This window comes from Schistosoma haematobium, chromosome 4, assembly GCF_000699445.3.
Source record: "Schistosoma haematobium chromosome 4, whole genome shotgun sequence".
Classification (NCBI taxonomy): domain Eukaryota; kingdom Metazoa; phylum Platyhelminthes; class Trematoda; order Strigeidida; family Schistosomatidae; genus Schistosoma; species Schistosoma haematobium.
Window position 1 is genome coordinate 36,715,838 of NC_067199.1, and position 12,349 is coordinate 36,728,186.

General features: G+C 35.3%; 1 protein-coding gene across 1 annotated transcript; it reads right to left on the reverse strand.

Moving 5' to 3' along the window:
* Positions 1–7,386: 7,386 nt before the first annotated feature.
* FUT8_1 (Alpha-(1,6)-fucosyltransferase) lies at positions 7,387–9,212 on the reverse strand. The gene has a single exon (XM_051208230.1). The coding sequence runs from the start codon at positions 8,879–8,881 to the stop codon at positions 8,162–8,164; it is 720 nt and encodes a 239-aa protein (XP_051066890.1). The 5' UTR covers positions 8,882–9,212; the 3' UTR covers positions 7,387–8,161.
* Positions 9,213–12,349: the final 3,137 nt, after the last annotated feature.

A 12,349-nucleotide genomic window follows, 5' to 3' on the forward strand; every position in this document is an offset into this window, starting at 1 on the left:
TATTACATATCACATTTGTAATATTTGAAGCACTCTTGTTTAGGATATATATTGGATTAATAACAGTTTATTCTAAATTACCGAACATCATTTGAGCTGGTTTGAATATTGTCCGACATATTCAACGATGCTTCAGTTTGCTTCATTAAAGTTTGTATTGAATCTGGCTTGAATTGTGTTTAGCTCAACTAATATACAAAATCAAAGAACTATAAATATTAGAAGAGCTTCAATGTATTAAGATGCATCTACAGATAGATCTTTGACAATTTCTCAAACGAATGAAGACTCTCGAAGTAAGCAAATTCTCACTAGTACCTGGTTTGTTTAGTACAGTTAACAATAAAAGTGAGAGGTTAGAATATTGTCTGTCATTTCACTTTATATATGGGCTGAAAAAAAATTATGACCAATGAGCTAGTTACCGAGTTGAAAAAAAATAATTGTTAAGCTCCATAGAAATCCAAAGGTTTATATCCTTGGTTAAAATGAACAATAAAAGAATGGAAATTTACCATAAATAATAGTTTTATAATAACGGGCAAAAGATTTAAATATAAAGGTAACTTTTGGCTATGAACACCACAGGAGTTAGTGGATTGATATCAACATTGAATTAGAATTATTTACTTCATAAACCCTAAATTCTTCTTTGTAAGATTAAGAATGAACTATACAAAAGAACTAAATTCAATTGTATGAAATAATTCATTAATTGTAAGAATTCCAATACAACAAACTAATTAGAGAGTGGAGCTAATCCGTGTCCGGTAGAGACAGGTAACTACTTCAGTACAATGGAAGATGGTCGCGCAATTTCGTGGATTGGTTGAGGTTAGACATTAACACCGTTGGATGCCGACTGGCTCAGTGGTCCAGTATGTTAAGCGTTCGTGCATAAGACTGAAGGCCCTGGGTTCGAGTCTCGCGAGCGGGATCGTGGATGCGCACTGCTGAGGAGTCTCACAATAGGACGAAACAGCCGTCCAATGCCTCCAGGTTTTCAACGGTGGTCTAACATCAATCGGTTCATGATCCCAATCAAAAACTTAACAATCTCCACAACCCCTAAACTGATAATTAGAGAGTAATAAATTATGCTGATTTGTAAAATGAGCAGCCTAATAAAAAGTTTCTTTCAATTATGAGTATTGTATTTAAGTTTTAAAATCCATGTCAACAGTTATAGGTAACAAGTTTTAAGTAGTATGAAAGTTTATTCTCTACTGTTGACAACCAATAATTAACGTGAAAATCTCACCTACAGAAAGCCTAAATACCTAAGACGTAACGTCTCTAACCGTCACACTGACTATACTAGGAAAAATCAAGCTCATAAAGACTACAAGAACATCCACGCAATGAGTGTCAAATAGTAAGAAACCTAGCTTCATTTTTTTCTGTCGATTACCTCCAATCACTTACCAGAAAATATTTATTTATATGCACCAGATAAATCATTCGTTTTGTGTATGGGCTATGGTACTGCCCGGGTGCCCAGACCGAAGGAGGTGGTTTCTTTAGAAAGCCACACCCGTAGCCTACGATCTAAAGGTTTGATCTACAAGGAAGTGGAGTAACGTCAGGAGTTGCAGTCCCATAACAGCTGATGACTAATAATTGGTTTATATGCCATTTGTTCTCTCAGGATTCTGGAGCTTATATGAACCAATAATTTGGGATCAGGGTTTTCCAACTCCCTTAAATAGACTTTCCATACCTACCAACCCGATTAACGCACCGGATATTCGCTTTTTATCCTCTCAATTTCGTAAACAATACCCCTATCACGAGAAAGCAATAAGTAGAACTTCCTTAGCAGTGATTGTATACACATTGCTATATGAGAGCATTTCGAGACGAGAGAGATAGATCAAACTTTTCACATCCTTAACTGTACCGTGGCATTTTAGGGTACCCCAGATTATATGATTATTCTTTCATAAAATGAATAAATATATTTCATCTAAAAATTATTCCATAAATATTTCCTATCAATAATTGTTGAATATTTCTAAAGAAAATTTCAATCTATTATAATAAGTAATTGTTAGACAATCAATCATTATTTTAATAACAATAATATTAATTAAATGGTATAAGTTATTCATTGAGTTTCTCCTTTGTTTCCCCCTCTCTCTCTCTCTCTCACTCTGTTGCTGTGTGTGTGTGTGTTTTCTAATTACTTTCTTGTCTTCTTGTTTTAATTAAAAAAGGTATTTTTTGGAAAGAATAAAATAAAAATATTATTAGTATTACTATTACTATTGCTACCATTATTATTATTACTATTATTATTGAGACGAGACCATAATTTATAGACGAACCAATCAGATTTACGAGAACAGGTCTTAGATTTTGGCGCGAAATCAATTCATTTATCCATTTGGTTAAATAGAGTCTTGACATTATAGCTGATGTTAGTTCATGATGAAAACCTTAAATCTAATTCCTAACCTTAATCATCAACTGTAAATCATAATCTTTATCCTTTAAACTGTTTTATAATCCTTATTTAGTTGTATAAAGTAGATAGACACTCTTAAGGTTACTTTTGAGTCACTCAAAGATCGTTCATAAATTATAGTCTCACCATTATTGATAATATAATTTATATATACATATATAAATGAAATGTATTATAAGCTTGTCTTTTTATTTTTTTTATTGGATTAAGAAGAAACTGTACTTCAATTAACTTTTCATAGATGCTGTGTAGTTTAGTATAAACAAATTATAACATCTAAAAGCATATTAGTTGTGTTACGTGTGAAAGATTCTGTTTCAAGTATATAAGTTAGATTTTCTATATTTATGTATTATCATATAAACAATTGAAATGTTTACGGTTGTCATGTTGTAATATTTCCTCTTCTTTTTTATTGTTTATATTTAGAATAGATGAATTATGATTAGTAGCGGAAACTTGGAGAACTACTACAACCATCATCAACAAGGTACAAATATTTATAAATAGTTGTATACGTAAGATACTCAACATTCATTGGTTGGATGCCATCAACAACAGCCTTCTGTGGGAGAGAACATACCAGATTCCAGTTGAAGAGGAGATTAGGAAAAGATGTTGTAAATGGATAGGACATATATTACGCAAATCATCAAACTGCATCACGAGACAAGTGTTAACTGGAAACCGTGAAGGGAAGTGGTAGAGAGGAAGGTCAAAGAACACATTAGGTTGTGAAATAAATCAGATACGAAAAATCTGAATAACAAGTGTAAAGAGTTTTAAATGATTGTCCAGGACGGAGTTGGATGGAGAGTGCTGGTTGGCGTCCTATGCTCCTCTACGAGGAGTAACAGGCGGAAGGAAGTAAGTAAGCGGAATTTAAAACATACATTTCGTTTTATTTAGAACTTATCGATTACGTTTATACGCATTCTACTATGTTAATATTCATATTGAAACTTAGAACCTTTCACCTTGAATATTCAAAGTATTATCTACTAAACAATTGACTTCAGAAAGACACAAACGTCTTCAGTGGATATAATGTTCTCAAACCAGGAGATTGGATCGATGGGCAGAACACTTTAGGGATCAGTTCAACTGGCCTTCAGCCACACTTCGGTTTCCCACGATCTCTAGTCAACCTGAATGGCAAGTTAATGTAAGTCCTCCGTCCCTTTACGAAGTTGAAAAAGCCATAGGAAATCTGAAACGAGGGAGAGCAGCAGGCCCTGACAGGTTTACTCCTGAGATTTTTAAGGATGGTGGTCCAGTATTAGCAGTGAGATTAACTGAGGTCTTAGGTAGAATTTGGGAACTGGACGTAATCCCATCTGACTGGTCTCAATCACTGGTTGTGCCAGTCTATAAGAAAGGACAAAAGTCCTCTTGTGACAATCACAGAGGAATCAGTTTGACAAATATAATATCTAAAATATTAGCCTCAATAGTACTTCGACGCCTAATCAAAGCTCGTGAAGAGCAGATTAGAGAAAACCAGGCCGGTTTTCGACCTGGACGTGGTTGTATAGATCAGATATTCACACTACGTCAGGTTCTAGAACACAGACACACATTCAGGCGCCCCACAATTGTAGTATTTCTCGACCTTAAGGCGGCATTCGACTCTGTTGATCGTGAGGTTCTATGGCAGTGTTTGTCACTGAAAGGAGTACCAAAGTACATTAACCTTATTAAGGCTCTCTACTCGAACACAACTGGTAGAGTGAGAGCTTATGGCGAACTGTCATCAGAATTGATTACCTCAAGTGGTGTTCGTCAGGGCTGTCCACTCTCCCCATTCTTGTTCAACTTTGTGGTCGACGTACTTCTAGAGATAACACTCTCCTCATCTAAATTTCCAGGGGTTGAACTTCTACCGGGAGGTTCACTTGTTGACTTAGAATATGCTGATGACATAGTTTTATTTGGTGAAGACACTGACAAAATGCAGTCTTCTGACCACTCTAAGCAACAATGCAAGCATGTTCGAGATGCGATTCTCTCCCTCGGAATGAAAAATGTTGCTTCAGGATTGGGTTACATCGACACCCGGACTAGTGATAGGGAGTGAAGTAGTTGAGTGTGTCGATCGCTTCACTTATCTTGGAAGTCTCATCAGCCCTTGTGGTTTAGTGTGTGACGAAATCTCAGCACGGATACAGAAGGCTCGACTAGCTTTTGCCAACTTGCGTCATTTATGGCGTAGGCGAGATATCCGTCTATCAACCAAAGGATGCGTTTACTGCGCAGCAGTTCGTTCCGTCCTACTTTATGGCAGTGAAACATGGCCGGTAAGAGTAGAGGATCTTCGTAGGTTACTAGTATTCGATCATAGGTGTCTTCGAAACATTGCTCGTCAATCCTGGGACCACCGAGTAAGTAACACAGTTGTTAGGAAACGGGTACTAGGTAAGGATGGCAAATCAATTGATGAAGTAGTGAAACTTCATCAGTTGAGATGGCTGGGACACGTGTTATGTATGCCCAACGACCGACTGCCTCGACGTACGATGTTCATTGGTATAGGAGTAGGTTGGAAGAAAGCTAGGGGCGGCCAAACCAAAACATGGCACAAGTCCATGAAGTCACTGACAAGTGAACTGAGTCATGTTGGTAGGTGTAGACTACCTGGTTGGGGACCACGAGATGATAGCAACCGATGGTTAGAGACCCTGAATGACATGGTTCAAAATCGTTTGCAATGGCGCAGGTGCATCTAATCTTTGTGTTCTACCAAATTCTTATCTTCTGAATTCTTCATGTCCCTTTTTTCCTCTTTCCAAATTTATTTCACTGAATTATACTCCTTAAATAACATCTCCAAACCCTAATTTTCCCGATTACTGCTTATACTCTTGCTACCTCTACCACTACGGGATTTGAATCGACCACTGCATCTCTGTGCTAAGGTGGTGTGGCAACTCGAACTGATGTACGTACGTACGAAGTTCTACGTTGTTATTGACTGACTGACTGAATGTTTAGATCAATAATAGTTTTGATTTTAAAAATAACGAACCTTAAGCTACCTTGAGAAATATTAGCCAATCAGCAAACAGTCAGTATAGAGTAAAAATATGTGATACAAAATAAAGGAAAGAAAGCGGATACACTACTTATACCTGGTTCAAAAACTTGTAGGGGTTAGAAAGAGGTTCAGAGGTCCTAAAATCGTAATGCATGCAGTAGAGGAAAACATCCATACGGCTACAGAATAGTCGGCCTCTGGAGCCATGATAAAGTCTCAAAAACTCTTTCAGCCTCGACCACATAGCTTCAATATTGTTTATGTGCACTCCGATTGTTGAGTGCACAAAATGCTACTTGTGGATAACGACATGATACATATAACCAAACCTATGTAGGACTCTGTACGCTCTCCAAACATCCGTAGATATTGTAGTACCTGGCTGCAGCTAGTGTTACTGGTGCTTTTATTATCCAGTTCGCAATAGTTGTCATAATTTGCTTTAGTTAGGAATTATATATGGGGTTTCCATTACGAACTGATATCAGCTATAATGCCGAAAATCTATTTAGCCAAATGGATGAAAGGCTTTTGTTATGACCTTGGATGTCTGACTTTTCGATCACACGATCTATCTACCAATCCGAATACGACTTATACGAATCTTCACACTAGGCCAACCAATGACGTTCAACCGGTGTGGGCAGTTTAGCGTCCTTATTGGTCCTATGTCTTACGAGCCCTTCCACTTGAGTACAGAACACAATACCAGCTTCCGAATCAGAGCAGATCAGACCAGAATCAGAGCAGATCGTTTATTTCAGGCATACTTGGTTTATATATCAATCACACAGACCGCAACGTACCATAAAATAGGAAATAATATTTGTACACAAATAAGCTCAAAAAGTGGCTGTGAATGTGGGAGGCAGTAGTTAATAAACTGAACATAACTTAAGAACCGTAAATCGTACAATAATAAATTATAGGTCAAAATAAAGCTTATCATAAAAGGAATATAAATATACATAGTGTAATTGTTGAGTAGTTATACAATAAGAATGTTTATAGAATATTAGTCCATGAATAGTCCTCGGAAGTTACCTGTAGTTTAATCTTCACCGGATATAACAGCTTTCATGTTAAAATCCGAGATCTATTATCTTATACCTGATTGATTCGTCCACAAATTATAGTCCCGCCGTTTTATTTGTTATAGCCGCTCAATTATCACGTTTTGTACAAAATTCCCTGTGAACCGATCCTACGTTAGCATTAAGCACCGAAGTTGGCGCCGTGACCTTGAAATCTCTAAAACGCCTCTGATTGGCTCGTCCATATATTAGAGTCTCGCCATATATATAGATAAGTTTATGGTTAACATTTCTAGTAACTAAAGTAAATGTTATGAGTAACATCAAATTCGATTACTGAATAAAACCCTAAGAATAAAGCTTTATTTAATATACACAATAGTTGAATAAACTGTAGAATGGTGTTCTGTATCTTTGTTCACAAATAGGGAATAATGATAATGAAATGGTCTAATGAGACATCATCATGAAAATCCAATTATTTTCTCTTGTTATCTAGTTGTCTTAAGTCAGTAACACTTAGGTATACAACTAAGCAATTTTATCGCTAAATTTCTAATCACCAACTTTTACAGTTCAATACCATGCAAAAAGTAAGACAGAACGTATTCCCTAGTTGACAATAGTTACTAAATTAATACACAAATAAATTTTTAGGTTCTATTATGTCTTATTTAACTTTCCTTAAGCTTCATGATTTCATCTTTCCCTATATAAAGCAGAATTCATAAGGAATCCAGATAAATAATACTAATCTTTACAATAAATAAGAATTCTTTACGAATCATTGTATATTTTAAAGAGAAAAGTTAACTAGAACCATAAAGAAATCATTTACACATTGTGGATTTATCGTCATCTACAATGCTCAATACAGATGAAGCAGGAAGAAGGAGGTCGAACAGAGACAGAGAGGGGGGGAAGGTTCAGATGGAAAAAAATTAGTACTTCACAAATATGACGATTTATACCACTTGTAATTTGTTTATGTGACCAATCAATACTGGTTCAGACATAAAATGTGCTTGCTTTTTTTCTAGTAATCATTCATCAGAAATAATGTGTACTATAGCTAAACGCTAACATACATCTAACCTCAAATCTATCACATTTTTCAGAGACTTGTATATTTCTTAACAAACGGAATACACCCATTATGACATTAAATAAGAAAGATTAGTTCAGCGAAGAGTTCTCTTTTCGGCGAATTCATTGTCAAAGCTGTACAATCGCAAATATATATACTTCTTTTTACAGGATGATAGTAATACTGATAATAAACTTCTGTTATACATGATGACAGTGAGGTTAAATAAACAAAGGTATTAAAAAAATAACAAATTTTAAAACAAGGAAAGTTTATTCATCGTTTGATTGTTATTGGTTTAAGTATTCATCAAGGGACTAATTGCTTTAAAAGATAGATAGGGAAATTATCATTGGGAGAGGATGGCTCAGCATGATAAAATAAAATGTTGAAACAGAGATGAAATGTAATCGGAATGATCGTGGAAATAAAAACAAACCAGTTGGGGGTAGAAGATTTAAAGGGAAGATGGGAGGTAAAGCAGATGGCTGTAAAGAAACAAGAGTATGAAAAAGAGAAATAAAAATTGTTTTGATACATTAAGACCATGGTAGAAGAAGAGGTTGTACCAGTCTCTTTTGCACACACAATTCTGGTTTTTCCAGATGTATGGCTATTGCTTCGGTAATGCAGAGAAGATGCCGTCTAATTGTCTTAGGAAGACTTCTACTTACCTTGAAGATGACTTTGAACGCAGAGTCTGCCTTGATTGAATGACCAGTGTTCACAAGGTGTTCGATTATAGGACTTCTTATTGAGCCGTTGCCTCCTCTTTTTAGCCACGCCACATAATGTTCTTGAATTCTTCTGGATAAAGTACGCATCGAACGACCTATATACCTAGTTTCACAAGAGCAGGTAAATTGGTAAATACACATTGAGTTGGTCAGATGCGATAATTTATCTTTCAAACTTTTGGCGAACATTGAAAGGCTGGAGAATAATATTTGAAAAGTTGCTGCGAAGAATGTTCTTTTTAAGGGATCAGAAATTCTCCTCTTTAAGATATATGTGGCTCTGTCACCTTTGAAGTCAATGTTCATGTATAAAGTTTTCTTTTCTACTGTGATTATTTGTGTTTTTGGTTTCATATTCTTATCAATGAATATCGAAGGATACCGGCTTTTGATAAGTATCTCCTTTAAAAAGCCCAATTCTTCGTCTACGATCTCGGGGCTACAGATTCTTCGTATTCTTGTAGCGAGTGTTATTATTAGGTTTTTTTTCCGCTGATGGGAACCCAGCTGTGGAAATTTCATAGTTGGCCATTCCACATGGGTTTCGGGTAGATAGATCCTTTTAAGGTACCGTCTTGCTTTCTTGTCATTTCCACGTCTCTGTTTCAAAATTTCATTTTATCATGCTGAGCCATCCTCTCCCAATGATAATTTCCCTATCTATCTTTTAAAGCAATTAGTCCCTTGATGAATACTTAAACCAATAACAATCAAACGATGAATAAACTTTCCTTGTTTTAAAATTTGTTATTTTTTTAATACCTTTGTTTATTTAACCTCACTGTCATCATGTATAACAGAAGTTTATTATCATTATTATTATCATCCTGTAAAAAGAAGTATATATATTTGCGATTGTACAGCTTTGACAATGAATTCGCCGAAAAGAGAACTCTTCGCTGAACTAATCTTACCTGTATATTTCGTCTTTTGTTTTTCAGTGGTACTTTCTGATCTCTTTATTACACATAATACTTTAGAAATGTCGTCTGAAAATATTCCCAGTTAAATGTACAACAAAACACAGAGAATATGCATGAAATAAACCGAAGCAAATTTTAAAAAGAAACTATTACTGTCTGAAAGGTTTGTATTATCTTTTGTGTTACTTACTAATGTTCAGTAGTCTATGGCGAAAATCTAAAAACATAGAGTGAATAAATTGATTTGGTGTTGTTTTACTTGTATCGTTCCATTGTTATTTAGGACTGCAATTGATCAGTCTGATGTTGGTATATATGCAACATGTGCGGATTGCCTCGATATAGCTGGGATGCACAACAACAAGTCAATTTAATTTCACCACATTGCACATGCAGGTGACTATCAGGATTCAGTAGCTAAGTGGAGAACGTGATGGCGTTTGAAGCGAACCATACTTGATTCGATTCTTGGGGTAAACATCAACTCTGGGATGTAGGTACATCCAAATGACGAGTCTCAAATAGGATGAAACGCGCGTCCTAGGTTCCACTGCTAGCCATTATCCTACATTGAGTGGATGTTTCGAATTGTGTAATTAATTTGTATTTAACGAAGAATATTCTTTTCAATGAATTTCTCATCAGGTTCTAAAATTATCTCATTTCCAAATTAATAATCCATAAAATTGACCAGACTTAACCCAGAGTTCATCATTTATAGTTGTAACATGTGAATCAAGGATTGTTGTTTGTCATGTCGTTAATGTTGGGATTGACTAATATGCAGTGTTAAATTGAATCAGTTTATAAGTGAAATGGAATTGTGAGATAACTAATGATCAAAATAAATATGGTCGACATGGGGTGAGAGAGAGAATAATGTAATTACAAACCAGAAGTTACTTATATATGTAGAATAATATGAAGTAGGTCAGATAAAGTATATAGGGGTGGATACTGAATAAATTTCTGGAAAAGGTTATCAAGTGTAATAATAATAATAATAATAATAATAATAATAATAATAATATGAATTTGGGACATAAAAATGAACATTAATCAAATTACGTCACCATATTATGAAATTGATTATTAACTAGTTGGCCTTCAAGTTGGCCAGGGTAAAAGGAGCGGCTGAACATATTTCTTTTAGATGCAAAGCCCCGGCTTTTTGATCCGAATAGCAATTGCTTCAGCCGTCTGCAGGATTCTCAATCTGATGGAATTAGGTAAACTGCTATTAACACTATATATTATTGCGCAAGATTACTCTATGTTGGCTGTATATCCCATCTAAATTAAATGAGCTAAAATGAAGCTGTTAACCATTTAAACTATACCTTTGCTTAACCACATTGGGAGGTACTCACGAGCCCGAATATACAAATCCCTAGAACATCTGCCAATATAACTTGCTCTACAGGAGCAGTTGAATTGATAGATACAGAAAGATGTGGTTAATCTGGGTAATTTATCTTTAAACCTCATAGTGATCATTAGACGTATGGAAAACATTAATTGTAGTTTACCTGCATTAAAAGTGGAACCTGATGAGAAATTATTGAAAAGAATATTCTTCGTTCATATAATTGTGTTTTAGTGTAATGGGAATTTAGTTAAGAAGCAGAAATACCATCATTTTGTTCTGTTTATAACTGGATTAAAATAAAACCATTCTTAAGTAAAAGTATTATTATTCCGCATAAAAATTATCGGCAATTTTATTGTCAAGAGCTATGGAGTGAATATGTATTGGGGAGACCCAGAAAATTCCTCGAAAAAAAGCACAAAGAGGCCCTGAAAACGCTGAGAAACATCTTATCCAATCAGTATTCAATGAAGGTGTCTCAGAAGCATCTAGAAAGTGAAAATTCATGTGACACATTTCTGAATGGGTTTTCACCTATCCTGCTACAATATTTAGAAGGGCCCAGGAAATTTCCAGAAACCCAAAGCCACTTGAAATACTATAAATACCCTCGATTTTCTGTACATAAACTAACCTTGGAGCAAAGTGTTCTTCGCATATTTCGCGCCTTTTCTCTCGTGTTCAGGTCGCCGTGTGGATTTAGTCTGGGGTTTCAACTGGTAGATTTATCAGTATGGATCACCATACCAACCAAATAAAGAAATATGAGAGATCAGTAGTATGTGAGACTAATGGACCAAAAACAGAATGGCATATTGAAGTATTTTGATGTAATTTCTCAAGGTAGATAACCACCAGTTGCTATGATTAATAATGAGATATGATTACAAACGGTAGTATGTCAACAAAACGAATATACGTTTTAATGGACGATGTTAGAATGTCCCAAATTTAGAAGTCTGAGATTACACTAGGACCATAGCAACAAAAACGGTTTTGTAAGCCACTCGTGTATACATAGTTGAAGATTGCATAAATCTAAAGCTTCCTCATCGAAAAGAAGACACAAACATATACATTTTGTTAGACTACCTTTGGTTTTATCAATATTTTTGAACAATGAGCTTGATGCAACATAGTGACTGTCAACTACTCATTGAGAAATGGATGACCTTATTTTTCCAGATTCTTTCTTTAACGAAGGACATTGAAAACGAATAATCATATTTTTAATGTAGCTCGATATACTATACGGTGTTTCATTGAATGTGTTGTGTAGAGATTGGTAAAATTTACAGGTGGTATTCATCATTCTTTAATCACATTTCAGATACCACTGATAACCAGCTGTTTCATCCTTACATGAGACTCCCCGGAAATGTACAACCTCTATTTCACCATGGACTAAGACCAGGACCTTCTGGTCTAGCTGAACTTGTGCAACTGGAAACTCACCCAATGGTTCTAATCGTTCAGTATTTGCAGCGACATCTGAAGTTTCTTGGTACGACTCCTGGTGAGGTTATGGATATGCACTTCTGACTTTTATACCAGGAATAAATAACTATATAATATCTCGAGCTTTTAAACATACTCAACTGAGACCAATCTGTGAAGGAATACAGCCCTGTAAATTGAACTAATCTCCACGAAATTCCTCCAAGCTATAACACGACTTTTTTTCACAAAAATAAACAT

Excerpts from the sequence above, each read along its gene's own strand:
- FUT8_1 (XM_051208230.1), bottom strand. The coding sequence starts at position 8,881 with ATGAAATTTCCACAGCTGGGTTCCCATCAGCGGAAAAAAAACCTAATA.